Below are 16,405 nucleotides of genomic sequence, written 5' to 3' on the forward strand. Positions count from 1 at the left end.
AGCTATAGTAATGTGTTTGCCAGTTTTGACGAGGTTTTTTTAATCATGAGTTTACCGGGTATGGCACCTCTGGAGTTGGATTCTGTGTTTGTCCTTGTTGCCGAAAGAATAGGTACTAGCAAGAGTCAAGGTCTAGCAGATCCTCCTCTGGTCGGTTTGTCTGCTTTTTCATTACCCAGAACTCCTTTTGTCCTGGCATCTAGTTGTTGTATTTCCCCAGGTTTTGGAGATTTAGGATGCATTCACTGACATTTCTACATGTGATCTTATTGCTCTTTCAAAAGCAATTTTACGTCGCTGAATAGACATCCAGCAGCGGATAATATGATAAATAATCAGTAAAAAAAACAGATTGCGACAGAGGGTCTCAGACTGGCTAATAATTCTTGGGAGGTTGAAAGATAACCCAATAATGCGGCAACGGCCGAAAATATGGGAGCAATAATAAATAATAACCATAATACATTACTAATTGCATTTTCACCCGAACCATGGCGACCTAATAAAGCGGTACACCTATCCGCTTCAGGTTTTGTGTAATCAAACATAGAGCAATAAGGTACATAACCTACCCAAACTTGGGGCAAAATCGCGGTCATTATAATATTCAAAAGTAATCAGTGCCATCATCAATGGCACGATAATAAAAATTGATTGTTGATAATAACGCATTGCCCTTTTAACATTTTCTTCTGACCAACCAAAATGAGAAATAAGCAAACCATCAGTTGCACTGATTATAAAAACCCATAAAACCGGTGTTGTTGCACTGACTCCATAACCAAACGCTGTGGCCATTGGGAATTGCCAGGCGCTTTGGAGACCGTATCCAATCGCTGACCATAAAATAGGTAAAGTCAGCGCGATAAGAATGGACCAAAATACATTTCGTAAGGTTAGGGCAAAGCGATACTTTGCCAATACGTGTGCTGGCGAAGAAGAAAATTATTATAGTGCTGGTGAGTACTAATGCTAAAAATGACGATAGCAACTGCAGCGAAGAGATATAGCAAACTATCTTGGGTGGCGATAATAACTTTAATCGCTCCACTAAGCTGAGATAAAGTATCTAATAATAGTAAACGAGTCCAATCTTTTACTATAATAATTGGATAGTTGAGTCGTATAGAATCGCTATCAGCATTTCCAGAACATATAACAGTGCGTGGCATCTTTCATATCTGTTAATATATCCGTTAACTGGGTTGCTGAAAAGTTTAGCTTTGTCAACTCCAATATTTCTCTGTCATAACCTGAAATTAGTGAGCTAGCACGCTAGTGCTGGTGGGTGGCTGGTTTTGGGTGTTCTTCAACCCACTACTGTTTGCGCGGGTTCAGTATCCAAAGAAAAGTGCAACAAAACGTTCCGGATGAAATCATCAGAAAATGAAATTATCAGCCCTTACGCCATCTTCAAAGTACTGTTTAGTTCGTAAAACATGTGAAACCATGAGAATAGGCGTAGGGAAGTTATCAGTGTCGGATTAAATCAACAAAATTCCTGAAGGAAGATAATGAGTCTGATGTAATAGTGACACTAAAGAAACGAATCTTAATCTGAGTAACGTTTAATTATGAAAGTAGTGATGTGCGTTGGGTAATGAAATTTGATGGAATCCTGTGAACGCACATCGGCATTTCGACATCTATGACAGAAGAAACCAGCGATAATTAGCCAAGATGACCAACGACACGATAAAGATTCTCATCCAAGCCCAAGCTCGTAAGTTACTGTAATTGGTATTCGGAATCTGTCAGCACAGTCTATAACATAACAAACTGCTTGCTGACAGATTCTTCCTTAGAGAAAGCCTACAACTAGCTGGGGAATCTGTCTGGAGCGGTCAATATTTAACGATATCCTTGGCAGTAAGATAACAGACTGAGAGTAGATGTACGCGCAAGGTTGTTTCTTAGCTATTCCACTTTAATATTCAATATTATTAATGTAATCATTATAGTTTACTTAAGTGGTCACTAACTAACAAAGTATAGCCTTTTTAGTTGTTTACATATATAGATCTCAAGTGCATTCTTGCCGCCACAAATATCTTACAATAAATTTCCAAAGGCCAATATGATACTGTAAAAGCAAAGTCAGTAGAGTTGAATCTTCTGAGGATCTCTAACGTCCGTACTGATGTTCAGTACTATCAAAGGACTACGAAGATTTTACGGATGGAATTGTACCAACCATCGGCCAACGAGGTGGTGCAATACTAGCCAGGTTCAGAAGTGCATCAAGGAACCTCAACCCATAAGTCTTTAACCACCCCGGAGAAATAGAAAATGCACTATACCATCCATATTGGAGAACCATATTGTTCTCAAACCACGAGTACTCCCGTGGTTCAGAATCATTTTTAACGTGAAACTGATACTCGCCCGGCCCCTCCGATGATGATGGTGAAATACTAGGAAACGGGGGATGGGTACTTCATAACATATTGAAATTAAGTTTCAAAGCCCTAGTGAAGGTGTACCATTTCTGATTCCTGTATAAGATAATATATACAATTTATTGTTTAATTCACTGGTCACTAAACAATTATAGTTTTTGTTATTTTGCCAGTGCCATCTAGATCGACTTACCGTCAATATCTCACTGTTTATTCTAACCTCCACAAAAAATTTAAAATAAAGTTCCAAAGGCCGGATGAAGGTCAACTGAGAATCTAGCTTTAGACAAGAGTAGCTTTTTAGACCAATTTGACATTTAGGATAACCTCCTTAAGTATTGACGTCTGTTCACTGGATACCCTGTAAAATACTCCCGTTTCCTCAAAGAAAAGTAATAGAGGGCTGAAATACAGATGGAGCCAAAGATACCAAAGCCTATCAGGCATTGTATTATTACTTCTGGAATCCTTGTTACTAAAGATGCAAATTAATATAGTTTAATTCACTGATTATGCCTCTTACGTCCCCAAGTATAGGTTCTTTAAGGTTTGAGAGTTCCTTTGTCCAGTCTGCTTTTTCATTACCCAGAACTCCTTTGATTACAGTTGGTGTTTTACAAGGTTTTGAAAATTTTGGATGCGTTAACTGACTTTTAAATGCGACCTTTTTACGTATGGCTGTTTGCTCTTGTTAAGATTACAATTGTCCAAAGTTTGTTTACAACCTGCGTCCCGCTTAATCTCGCTCCGAGCCTGAAATGGACCATATTCGGCATGCACCAACCTTGATTTATCCACTGCTAACCGCTCGATAACAATAATAATTTTTTTAAAAATATTTTGTGGTATTAACTAATTGTTTTGGCTCTAAATGTCTTTTTTATAATAAAAAAGTATATATTTAATTTTTTTTTAAACTTGAAAAAAAAAATACTGACGGACCTTGACCTTGACGTAAAGTTGATCGAAACGTTTAACTATTTCAGATTCATACTGTAACAATTTTGATTTATCTTCTGTTTTAAACATTTAGCATTAATTGATAGGAGCATCCTCAGTGGTGCGAGTAAAGCCAAAGTTTGACTTCGATTTCCGGTCCGCACAATCTCGCTCTGCTCGGGTGTAATTTATCTTCAATCCATATTTTACTCTGCGTACAACTTTGATCTATCCACTCATGACCACGCGATGTAACAATCTCTCTTCATAATGTATTAATTTGCATAAAAATTATTTTCTCGATTTAAAAAAAAAAATTGATGATCAGTCTCAAAATTTAATTTAAAAAAAAATGAAATTTTCGGAAAGTCAAATATAGACAATTTTTACGATGAAATTGGTTTTTCGTGAATTGAATTTTGGTTCGATCATCATGCCAATTGGATAAAATGATATAAGGGGAAAAAATGGCTGAAATACGTACGTTGACGAAGTATCGGGCGGGAACTCGAGCAGAAAACGACGTCGACTGTGCGACGGCTTGCAGCGGACTGGCGAGGGGCGAGGGCGGCCGCGGGGTCCACTCATCAGCACCTATCGCCAGAGAACCCTGTCGGCCGCTGAAGCAAGCACGCCGGGTCCAAGTATCATGCCATCCAGATAAGGAATTTTTTTCTCAATTACAATTTATACAAAATTATTAATACAATATATAGTATTTTCCGTCAAATTGATCCTTTTTAACTTCAAATTAATCTTTTCTTTAATTTTGGGTAAATAACTAGTGAACTACTTCAACCGATTCTATGAACAATTGAAGAAAAGACAATCAACCAAAAAAGGAAAAGGATTACTAATTTATAATCTAGTTGGACTTCAAATTAATCTTTTAAAAAAACTAACTTCAAATAAATCTTTTTTAGCTTCAAAATAATCATTTTTAATTAACCTTTTTTTAAAAATTAAAATGAACTCTTTTTTAGTTTGGATGTTGGATCCTCTGTTTTATTACATATAAATATTGTATATACTGTGTGTGTGTGTGTGTGTATGTATTTATTTGTAGATAATTTATATTCAACTATTATTATTATTCAATTGAACTTATCATCAAAAAAAGGACATTCCAAAAAAAGGAAAAAGATTAGTAATTTTGACTCCAAATTAATATTTTTAAGTAAAAAAAAAAAACTAACTTCAAATAAATGTTTTTTAGCTTTAAATTGTGCGTATTTATTTGTAAATTTATATTCAATTATTATTACTGTTCAATAATTATTCAGAAATCGTGAGATGCGGTCTGGTGACTCTCTGGTCTCTCCACCACACCGCATCTCACGATTTCTGAATAATTATCGATTAACGGTCACTAATCACCACACATTACTGTTCAATTATTATTTACATTAAATTATTATTCAATTCGACTTATCATCAAAGAAAGGACAATTAACCAAAAAAGGACAAGGAAATGTATGTGTGTGTATTTATTTGCAAATAATTTATATTCCATTATTATTATTCAATTATTACTTCTATTCAATTATTAATTCGATTCAATGTATCATCGAAGAAAAGGACAATAAACCAAAAACGGAATTTGATTAATAATTTATAATCTATTTCAATTTAACTTTAAATTTTTTAGTTTTTAGCTAAAATAACTATAACTTCAAATAAATCTTTTTTAGCTTAGGAAATATTCATATTTGTGCATAAATGAAATGTAAAAAGCTCTCAAAAAAAAACAAAAAACAAACAAGCAAACAACATTGGATATACAAATTTATTAACATAACTGATTTAACATTACCGATTTACATTTTAGTCTTCATGATTTTCTTTTTGTAATATTTGTTGAAAACACTTAAATTTATAACACTAAATAATATTTAGATAATTTGTAAAAATTGTCCACATTAAAATAAGCAAACGAATGTGAATTAACAAAATGTGAGTTTTGAGTGTATTATAATAAGCTCAGAATTATTAGTGAAAAAAACTTATTTACAAATTAATAACCAATAAACTAACAAAAACTTTGCTTAATTTACATTAGTAAATTTTACTAAAAATCAAGCAAAAAAAAAATACCATTAAGAAATGAATTTTATCTTGTGTGATAAAATGTGGTAATGTTCACATTTAAATTTACATAAAAAAAAGCGATTTAAAAAAACTAAAGCTGAGGTCTATTGTTCAAAACAATATAACTTTAAATTAAATAAACATCTAAGAAATAAATGTTATAGCTATTATAGTTTTTCAAACTATGTACATACACAATATAAATTGTATATAAACTATCACTATATATTAAATTTATCCACAATAAAAACAAAATGGAATCTTTTTCCTTTACAGCCGATGAACAGCGAGATAGGAGAAAAGAAAACAAATTGCAATAGTTGGGGAAAATATATCACAATCAGAAACAAAAACCTCATCACCTAAAATGCAACATCATACGATAAATAAATCAAAATCCTTAAAAAGAAACTATAAATGTTATTTTTTTAAATATATATAAATATATGAGAGCAAAACAATATTACTTTTAAAAAAATTAGTGAGATATTTTATTAAATCCATCCAAGTGGGTTCTTTTACTTTTTTTTTTTTAAATTGGAAATGACTGTGGTTAAAAAATAATACATCCTTATTGTTTTAAAAAGAATGAAAATTTCCCAAAACTTTCATTACACATAAAAGAAAAAAATAACAAGAGAAAAAAAAATGAATATGGCATTTTTGAAATTTCAACCGGTTTGAAAGGTATACGTGGCTGTATTGAACGAGACATTGTTTGTTGCAGATGTAAAGGGTCAACAGTAGTTATTGTACTTGGGAGAGAGTCGGCTTGTAGAAGGCTGTGGTGAGCCGGAGCCTTCATACCGGCTAGTCTTTGGGCTTGGCGCCTCGCTCAACTCCAGGTCCGAATGCCTTTTACGGTTCTCTGGGGAGTTGACGCTCGTGTTTTCCTAAAAGAGAATATAATTATATACGAATAATGATATGTAGATATTCAGTCATACCTCAAGGCTGTCGAAGGTATCCTCTTTGAACTTTCTTTCATAGCCCGATCCAGAACTTGAATCAGGCTCGTCTGTTCGATATAAGCTGCCACTGGCATCGTCCTGTTCAGGATCCGTGCTCTTCATGCGTTCTTCGTCCTCTTCTTGCATCCCAAGATCCTTTGTAAATTCTATGAGTACATTTGTGATGTACTGATGCAATAGTTCCCTGTGCGGCTCACCTAAATAATTTTTATTACTCTTACAGTCATAAAACAATTTTCAATGTTCATAATAGTAACATGACAACCGTTAGCTGATGAACATAAATTTGGATGAGAAATTACCCGGGTAATGCTTCTGTGCGAGTAGAACAGCTACGTCATACAAACTGCTGTTTAGATTTGGGTTGCTTTCATTCGTGAACCAATTTATGTTGTCTTTCTTGAGTATACCTTTCCAATCGAGGACCAAACTTATCTAAAAGTCATTTTGCTTGTAATAATTTATTAAATTCCTTGAGTAAATATATTTATTTACGGTATAAGGCCTTTGTTCATGGAGTTGCCCATCCCACCAGTGTTTGAACCCACAATAACAACTTGATTTTTTAGGGTCAGAAACGGGGAAAGTCGTCTTGTCGCCATTTTCATAAACCACCGTGCCATCGCTCCTGATTTTCCTTAGTTTGTTACTTCTATAACCATATAAAATATGTATAATTTAAACAAAAACTATTATAAAAAATGCATACTCATGACAAAATGGGCAAGGATCGGTAGAAAGGTACTTGTTGACTACCAGCATGTCGTATCGTGCATCATACAGCATAGTTATACCCTAAAAACATATAAGTTTAATTGTCTGCTCTATGAGATAAATATAAATAAACGTACATAATTTCTAAAAGTGTATTCATAGTCTTCCTGCAAAAATCCGAACATTTTCTTGGCGTTGTTGTAAAGAAGACCGCCTGGCCTGAGCCAGTGGCTTGTGATTGGTACGGCGCAAAGGGCATTGCAAGCGATGCATCTAAGCAACCGTCGTTCCTGAAGAGTCTTTGCAGCTACTTCGACGACTAAATCAAACTTGGGTGCACTCACTGAAAGAAGAATAAAAAATTTGAAAAAATGTTGAAATTCATAATTCATCTATAATTAAAAAAGTGAGTTCTATTGTGAATGAACTTTTGTTCCCCTTATTTATATACATATAACAGTCAACTCTTGATAATTCAAATCTCAGGGGGAAATTAAAAAATTCAAGTTATCTAGTATTTTGACTAATAGAGATTCGAGGGGTATCGAGCCTGCTAATTCACTTGCTGTCGTACTTATCCTTAATTTTGCTTCTGAATTACCGAAGGTAGTGAATCCTTGTCATGCGGTAGGTCGGAAAAAATTGTCCTTCAAAATGTTTGTTCCTTAGCATTTTGCGTTTCAGACCTTTCTGAACAAATTTGGTTCTGTGTCTGTCTATCTAATTCATTGTAACCAGAAAACTCCGCAACTAAGAGACCAAATTTTATGAAATTTTCAGAGAGTGTGCAGGTCCTTTTCTAGATGGTCCCCTTCGAATTTCATCTTAATTGGACCAATGTTATCGCCTGCACATGTGCAAACAAAATCCTATATATAGTTCTATCTCCAAAACCATTAAACGCCCAATGGACGAGGGGAGGGCTGACTCATCTACACTGTAATAGGATCATTTGCCCGTTTTCATGACTATTATAATAAACTCAAATTTTTGTCTAAATATTTCAAATTGTAAGATACTCATCAATCAAAATTTTTAAATGTTTTTGAATGCTGAATTCAACAGTGCGACTGGTTTTTAATTTGAAGCAACCATTCTCAAGTTACTAGCAAACAACTATAACTAAATGTGTGTCTGGAGAGTGGACATTTTGGCTCAAGAGAAAAAAAAAAATTGGGGAGAGTAGAGAAGTTAAACTCACTCTGTAAATAAACATATATGAAAGTATTAAGTTATTCTAACATTTACCTAATTTTGTACTGTACTGATAATGGAAAAGGTCCGCAACAATGGCAGGTGGCACACCCTTTCTTGTAAGGAAAAGATCATCCATCGCATATGTCAATTTGGCAATGTATACCTGTGCTAAATCTCCATCCCCACCTAAACATATTGAAATTACAATTAAATATGCATTTTTACAGACATAAAAAAGATTTATAAGAGCATATTTAAGATGAACAAATTAAATAAGTACCTATAGTTACACAATTTTGATCATCAAACTTCATATATGTGTCAAGAAGAGTCTGTGGGAAACCCCAGACTTTAGGTAGAAAGTTGCGTGGGAATTTAGGCAGTGGCACTGAAAAAAAATTATGATTATTGAAAATTGGTATTGATCCATGACTTGAAACTCACATTCTTTAACAGGCACTAAAGGTATGTAGTGATTACGAGCAGCGCTTGACCAAGCAAGGCACAATGGGGGATTGAGCTGGCCACTCTTGCTGCTACAGGCCATCGGCGGGTTCAAGCCCGGGAGGAAAACGGCTGAAAATTAACAAAAGATAACAGCTGTGATGGGGGGAAAGGAAAATAAATCTCACCTGCATAATCTGCAGAAGCGTTCATGCCAGCTAGTGAGTCGAGTAAGATTATGGGTCTTCTGAGCAGATTGGCGAGACCGAATACATGGATGTTCCGCAACCCCACCATACTCCCGTCTCCTGGCTTGTAGTCAGGCTCACATTCGTCAATGATGCAAGGCCACTCTGAATTATTTATAAAATTCCCTAAAAGGGACTAAAAGCAAATAAATTTTTTAATTAAAGAGCATATAAGAGAATAAAAAAAAAATTATTTTTCATTGTGGACAAGTTGATCAGAAAAATATTTTAACACTGAACTCTGTATTTAAATAATTCCAATATTATTTTTAGCCTTATAAATTTAAGTAATTATAAATTATACCTTGTACTTTTCCAGGTTTATGTTAAAATGGTGTTTAAGGCCGATCCTCAAGGGATGCCAGAAAAGTTCACGTCCAACAACTGCCCTTGAAATGGCATGAACCAGACAATGGCCATCCCCATCGGCATGCAGCGGTATCAAAGAATGCCTGCATATTTAATATAGAAAAATATTAAATTACAATTCCCTCTGATAGCCTTAATAGGCCAGGAGTATGTCTATAAATGTTTAAATACATACATGTAATTAATTAATCATACAATAAAAACAGTAATACTTATTAATATTATTCAATTATAACAAAATAAAATGTACAGTTAAGACTTACATGTTGTTATTATATGGCAAAAGTGCAGTTAGTGTTTCTGAGAGGTACTCATTTGCCGCATTGTCTTTACCAAAACCAACAATATCAATGTGGCGCAGTTCAATCCTGAATGTTCTATCACCGAAAACACTACAGTCCAAACCAGCCCTAAAAAATTTATATATGCATTATCAAACAGTACATTATGAAATTAGAGAGATAATGAACAAAATACGGTGTTTAATTTTAGAATTTTTTTCATATTCTACAGGCAATATACCTTCCAGTGAGCTGCCTAAGAGATCTTGCTTTCCCAGTGTGCTTGTCCATGCCGTATGTCGAAAGTAAGGGAGAAACGAGTTTGTGGTGGTAGTGAGAGAAGCCCATGACCTTTATCTACAAAAGTTTAAAAAAAGACAAAAAAAATCAGCCCCCAGGACGGTTACAATTCAGAGGTAAGCATCTTAAAACCTAAACGAGCATTCCGAGAGAAGATAGGAAAGCCTACCAAATCGGCTCCCCTCTGCGGCACATTGAGTTTATTCCCTGGGGTGTGAATTGTGCAGTGGTATGTATCCAATGCAGGGTCGAAAGGCGATTTGTTGTCAAGGGCGTCAACCGGCATTGTCTGGCCGCAGCTGTGGCATGTGACCACCGAAGACTCTTCGAGGTAGACAATAACCTCCCGGCAGTATTCATCTTTGCATGTACCCTTCCACATCTCTCCAACATTTAGCTTTCACAACTAGAAAAATATAAAAGATGAAATTTGCTATTTAAGGATGTTTGACTATTATAATGATTCTATTTTTTAAAAATAGAAACAGTTCAACTTTAAAGTTTAAATTTGATGAATTAGATCATTTGATATATATATATCAATAACCACAAAATGAAACTCTAGATGATTTCGGTTTATTTTTAACTATGCTAACAAAATATAGCCTAAACGGAAGATGAAAAAATGGTGAAATGGCCCTAAGAAACAAATGATCAAAACTTCACTAAGTGCAATTTACACAAAATTCAATTTGTATTAAAAATGAAGCATAGCTAAATTTTATTTAAAAAAAGCAAAATATTGTAATTTTGTCCCTTGTATTCAGTTTTTCCTTAAAGCTGAGTGATTTTTTTTTCTTATGTTACTTTATTACCTACAGGATAATAATACAAATTATGATTTTTATTATAAGGATGTGAAATCGACCCAACATCCAAAAGCCACCAACCCAGCCACGATCATCCTTTCTTTAATTCAAAACAGCTTAGGCTATAAATAAACCTTTCCAGTTTGTATTTTTCTTACAAAATGTTTTTAAAATTTCTACAGTTCAACAGGCCTTAGAGATTAAATTAATATGTTAGCTGTTGTATTACACAGAGAAGAAAGTATGCCATTCAGAGAAAAAAAAACTTGTCTTCCTAATTATTTATAAAACTCATATGACAAATGTAGTCTGTTGACACCATGTCTGTTGACCAGAATCAGAAGTCAAAGTCCCACATTTACTTTTATGTGTGCATTGGTTTCAGAGATATTTGACTGTTAAAATGTTAATTTTAAACATAGTAATCTATGAATAACGTAAAATCTCTCTTAGCTTAAAAGTCAAAAATTTCTTATTTATATTCACATCATATATCCTCTGGCTTAACAACAGTAGTTTTGTGTTTAGAGAAATAGAGGTCAAAATGGCAGAAGCGATTTTGACAGAAGTGTGCAGAGGATCTTTAGGTAAGAAAATCATCTATATAGGGAAAGGAATGGGAAGATATCTGATACAGCAAAGAGCCAAGAAAGTATTTGGAAGGGTATAACCACTTCAACTCGGTGTCCAGATCAGTCACATGGCCCTTGGGAAGCTGAGGATAAAACAAACAAAACGATTCATTAGAAGTTTAAGCTTAGTAAGAATAAGTTCTCAGATCAATGGAATTGTATTCCAGGACAGAGAAATGCAAAATGTTCATGAAAGAGTCTTTGCAGAAAATAAAAGCAGAACTATTAAACCTAAGATATGTTAGTACAAGAATGATACTAGGAATGCAACTGGCGTAACCAAAAAATGAGTACATTCATCAAAAAACCAATTCCATGAAATGCGCAAAAATAAATGAGACCCCACTGATTATTAATTTCACATGTAAATTAATTTTGTCACAATTTTACATTAAACTTCCATGTTATTATTTAGGCTTTAGGAAGAATAAAAAAATAAAAAAGATTATACATGTAAATTCAATATAAATTTGTTGCTTAATATTATTCAAAAATTATTTTCCTGACTTTTTTTAGAATTGACTTCAACCTCAATACGACGGGGGTTGGTGGCCACAACAGTTTAGGCATTTACATGGCACTCATCACTGTAAGGGAAAGGTCCTGGGTTCAAATCCAGCGGCCTTGCTTTCAAACCCGACAAACAAATTTAAATACTGTCACCCCGAGGGTTTAAAAAAAAGTTCCGAAACTGTATGGAAACATTTTTTACCAATTATATAATCATGGCTTTTTAGTGTAATTCAAATGCAATACAGCTTTGCAGACCAAGTGAGTAACCCATTACCAATTCAACTTAAGTACAGGGACTAAGAACACGGAACTAAGAACACAAAATTATAAGTATGGACAGATGTAAAACATATCATGCTCAACAGGCATTGGATAACTTTTTGGGCCAAATTTCACAGGTTTGCCGAACTCTTGAACACATTTGAAACGCACTCAATAAATGGTCCAATGCCGGTTCAACATGAATTCTCAGACTCACAAACCAACCCAACATCAGTTCAACACGTATTAGATACGCAGACCAAAACCCATCAACTAGTGTTAAGATGAACAAATTGATAATTCATACCGATCGAACTGATGAAAATTGCAAATTTTAATTCATATTTTCAAAATGGAAATGTTTGCCTAATTAGAATTCAGGCAAAAAAGTACTAAGTCTTTGACCTATTTCATGGATAGGGTAACATGAAGTAACAAAAAAAATTAAACAATTAAGTAAAACGACAAAAATACCTACCATACAACATTCTTTCAAAAACTTAAAAAAAGAGTAAAATTTTTGGAAGAGGTTATATACAAACAAAATGTTAATCGATTTTTTCCCTTTTGAAAGGTTAAATATTGACGAAAATTGTTTTCTTAAAAAGATTTGGAATATAAAGTACGCAAAGTCCAGGTCCTTCGTGCTGTAGAGATAGGTAATGTAATAAAGTTTGTCTTACACAGAATTTGATGAAAATCAAACAAAAACGTCTTCGACTTTCTTGAAAGCAATGAAAACCAATGTGCTCGTCGATCTGACACATTCCAATAAACAAGCTGAGACGTTCTAGGGTTTAATTTTATTCAAACTGCCCTGTTTGTTTAAAAAGGGAATGAAAATTGTTTATAAAGCCCGGTTTTTTTAAACAAACTGGACAATTAAGTACACATAAAAATTTTGCTCGGAAGGGAAACATAGAACGAGGTTTTAGAGAGGATCGATATATTTAAGTTATCATTTACGTCATGATGGAGTTTAAAACAGTTTTTGTCCATTTCTTTGATTTGATTGCAATTGTAATTAGGATTAGTAGAAAAGCGTGATTTTGTCGTTTTTTACGTGAAATGTGCGTCAAATTGACTACGAGTTCGAATAGCATTTTTAAGATATTCATAGGAATTGCAGGAATCACAGTGGAATCGTTTGAATAAATAGTTAATATGAAATTAAATAATTAAAAGATTGTTAACAGTGAAAAACCTGATAAATAAAAGTGACGTCTCCTTTCGCCTATCCGAAGATCTAGCTTATCACTTAAACGTTTAAGTTCCAAACACACACCCCAAAAAGTAAAAGTCCAACGCGTAAACTAAGCAGTTTTCTCTGTAATTAAAAAATCAAATAACTGGATATTTGGATAAAAAAACAAAAGAACGCAGCGTTTGCGATAGACTTTTGTTTTATTTCTGAACCCGACGGCAGTCACTTCCCGGGGTGGAAACGGTTGGAGATCCTTTTTGAAAAACGTCGAAGATCGTCGGCCGGTGCAAAGCGCCGAGAGATAGCTCCGTCAAAGGGTTTTTGATGCAGTTTTCCTCCTTTTCCCGTCAACTCACTTCCCGAGTCAGATCCAACGAGGTCACCTCATCGGAACTGCTGAACCTACATCGCGAAGTCCGAACTCTTAACTCTGTTAAACACCGACTCGGACAAACGGGAAAATAAAACTTTTTCCGATTGTTTAAAAAAAAAGAAGAAAAAGGTCCACTGCTCTTCCTCACCACTACTCTTGCCACGAATAAAAACGAGACGGATCAACAACCAACATGGGGAAAACAGAAACTAAACATTGGACAAAACAGCTGGCGACAAGTTACCAACATCGACTTTTTCCCGAAAATTTCATCCTGTTTTTTTCTCTAACCGTATCAAACACAATTTATTAAATGTAAAATTATATCATTTTAACAAAAACTTTACTCTACTGGATAAAACGAAATTATTGAAAAAACTTGAATGTTTAATTATTTGGATTTTTTGAGAGGGACATCTCAAATTGTCCACGACATCTGACCAACTACTTTTCCGATTTACTATTTACATTTTTTCTGTTTACAGTAAAAGAGTTATGGGCGAGATAATAAAGTTAAAAAAACACACTTAATTCGAAATGAAGAATTTTATTGCTCAAGGCAAACGGTATCGTAAAAGTTTATATCCTGTTATTTAGAAAAAAAAATTGGGTTGTAAATTAAGTAAATTAATAGCGTTTTAAATAATTCAATTTTATCTCTATTGCGTTTTCATCAATCAATCATTATTGTTTGGAAAAAAATTATTTATACGAAAAAGTTTCCCTGATTTCCCGCGTCCCCCCACCCTGTCACATTTTTACATTTTCGCACAAACCGGTACGACACAAAAAGAACCGCACTTTATGTGAGTACGAAATACTTTTTTCAACACTTATATTTATATCTGTACTTTTAAATCAACATACTCTGTAATTCACCCAGTCCCTGAAGATTACCCCTAATGAAAGTCGAAAGGCTGGGGGAAAATAATGAAAGTTGTGTTTTTCTAAAATACTCCATCCTTGGCCGCTCCTCACGACTTCAACAAATTATTTATACTGTTTTTATCCGTCGGTTTCGTACAAGATCTCGTATTTTCACAAGGTGTTTTCCTTATTTTGAAAGAGAATGGATATGGATAAAAGCGGTGGCCACAAGACTTTCCGCACCTCGACCTGAGTAGCTGTATTGTGCTCCTCCATTTTTTTATTTTTTATAAATCACTGGCCAGCTTCAGGTTGTTAACCAACCTTCTTAGCTTTGCCAGCAGCTCCTTAGAGTAGGATCTTGCTTGTGGCTTTTTCTCTCCTAGTTGCAAGAATTTCCACCTACAAAGACGTTCACCAAAATGCCTTCCTGGCAGTATCTGCACTATGATTTTTCTGTCTGTACTTCTATCTGGTTCATGTACCTTTTTAGGTGGTAGTGCCCTGGCAGGAGTCCAACCAATCCTGGTTCGGTTTCGGTTGCCTTCCAGTAATTCCTTTGTAGGTTTTGCAGAGTGCTCTTCTTCGCATGCCTCATACCTCGGGTATTGTTCCATCAGATTTTGAACACTTTAAGGATCCATTTTTGGATGTATCCTCTTTTGAGGCAAGGCGCTAGGCCAAGTATGGTTCGGGACCTAGAGTCCATGTTGGCTCCCTCTTTGGCCAACATATCAACCTTTTCATTACCTTTGTTCCCCGAATGCCAATTTAAAATTAAAGAAAAATATATGATTAAAGAATTTGTCAAAAAGTCTGAATTGCTTAGTTGTTCATTCTCTGGCTGCCTCCCTGACAAATTCTCCAATCATATATTCTATTTTTCTTTCATTTTAAATTGGCACTTGGGGTATAGAGAATCTAGAGATAATGAAAAGGTTCCTCACATGCTGACAGAAGACTTTATTAGAAGGCATTTCCCATCCCGCCTGTGACACAAATTTTTCCTATTTGAAAATTTGTATATAATTTTAATACATATAATAAAAGTAAAATGATGTACATCTATTATTTATGGATTTGATAGAATCTGATTTGGATAGATAGGCAGAACAGTTTCACACATTACCATTTTAAGACTAATTTTGAATTGGAACCATTCTGACCCGTTATTCAGAGATTCTCAGTAATAATTGGGCTCAAGTGAATTGTGACAATCTATCACACGTAAAGGCTCCAATTTGTGAACTAATAAAACAATTTCTTAATTAAAATCATATGATGTTTAGACCATTCATGTTGGGGAAAAAAATGTTTTTCTGATATTCAGTTTTGAGTTAACAAAGATACGTAATAGAAGTGGGAAAAATGCTAAGTATCGTATACAAACATTAGGCAAGTTTAATCCTAAATCTTTTAAAGTATAATCATTAGCTAATATGAAAGTATGCATGCATATATTTTCAATAGCCTATTCAAATAGGAATCATTGTTAACTTTAAACAAATGAATAAAACAACAAAACATACCTTTCCAAATTTAAATAACAAACAGTGCGAGACAAATCCTCATCCACCAGTACTTTGCTCTAAGAAATCAGTAATTCTTCTAAAATCTATTTTTTCAACTGATAAAACTTGGAAAAAAAGTGTATTGGATAAAAAGAGGGAAAACACAAGAACAACTTAAATATTTCTTATCCAGATGTGCATAATGAAAAATGCAAGATGAAGTCTTTTGCCCTGGAATAAAAATTGTAGAAAAATGTTCTATATGAGAATAAATGAATAACAAAT

General features: G+C 34.1%; 2 protein-coding genes across 8 annotated transcripts in view; both read right to left on the bottom strand.

Annotated features, from left to right (window-relative positions):
• Positions 1 to 3,913, bottom strand: part of LOC106673825 (serine/threonine-protein kinase NIM1-like) — a 117,148-nt gene extending 113,235 nt beyond the window's left edge. For 2 of the 3 annotated variants that reach the window (XM_014406131.2, XM_014406130.2), the window contains exon 1: positions 3,823 to 3,913. The gene's annotated coding sequence lies outside the window, so the exon portion shown is untranslated. The remainder of the gene's footprint in view (positions 1 to 3,822) is intronic. The other variant, XM_014406132.2, reaches the window with a different exon arrangement.
• A 2,063-nt stretch (positions 3,914 to 5,976) lies between these two features.
• Positions 5,977 to 16,374, bottom strand: LOC106673843 (deubiquitinating protein VCIP135-like). 5 transcript variants are annotated; one of them, XM_014406174.2, is made up of 16 exons: positions 13,370 to 14,044; positions 11,246 to 11,474; positions 10,120 to 10,356; positions 9,892 to 10,007; positions 9,633 to 9,779; positions 9,305 to 9,452; positions 8,941 to 9,136; positions 8,753 to 8,884; positions 8,589 to 8,696; positions 8,360 to 8,494; positions 7,249 to 7,454; positions 7,107 to 7,192; positions 6,893 to 7,049; positions 6,700 to 6,832; positions 6,374 to 6,594; positions 5,977 to 6,319 (listed from the first exon to the last, which is right to left on the bottom strand). In XM_014406174.2, exons 3-16 carry the CDS (start codon positions 10,330 to 10,332, stop codon positions 6,164 to 6,166), a joined length of 2,154 nt encoding a protein of 717 aa, XP_014261660.1. In that variant the 5' UTR covers positions 10,333 to 10,356; positions 11,246 to 11,474; positions 13,370 to 14,044; the 3' UTR covers positions 5,977 to 6,163. The 5 variants fall into 5 exon arrangements, with proteins under 5 accessions (XP_014261660.1, XP_014261662.1, XP_014261659.1 ...); XM_014406176.2 differs by lacking the exons at positions 11,246 to 11,474; positions 13,370 to 14,044 and adding an exon at positions 16,139 to 16,374; XM_014406173.2 differs by lacking the exon at positions 11,246 to 11,474 and having other exon boundaries at positions 13,370 to 14,043.
• Between the last annotated feature and the right edge of the window lie 31 nt (positions 16,375 to 16,405).

This window comes from Cimex lectularius, unplaced genomic scaffold (genome assembly GCF_000648675.2).
Source record: "Cimex lectularius strain Harlan isolate CLEC.00 unplaced genomic scaffold, Clec_2.1 scaffold6, whole genome shotgun sequence".
Taxonomy (NCBI): domain Eukaryota; kingdom Metazoa; phylum Arthropoda; class Insecta; order Hemiptera; family Cimicidae; genus Cimex; species Cimex lectularius.

What these genes read in the sequence shown, in the direction of transcription:
- LOC106673843 (XM_014406176.2), bottom strand. Translation starts at nt 10,332, where the DNA reads ATGTGGAAGGGTACATGCAAAGATGAATACTGCCGGGAGGTTATTGTC. An exon ending in CTTAGGCAGCTCACTGGAAG is followed by an intron (nt 9,780 to 9,891) that starts GTATATTGCCTG and finishes TAAATTTTTTAG; the next exon opens with GGCTGGTTTGGACTGTAGTG. An exon ending in CCTTGCCCATTTTGTCATGA is followed by an intron (nt 7,050 to 7,106) that starts GTATGCATTTTT and finishes ATATGGTTATAG; the next exon opens with AAGTAACAAACTAAGGAAAA.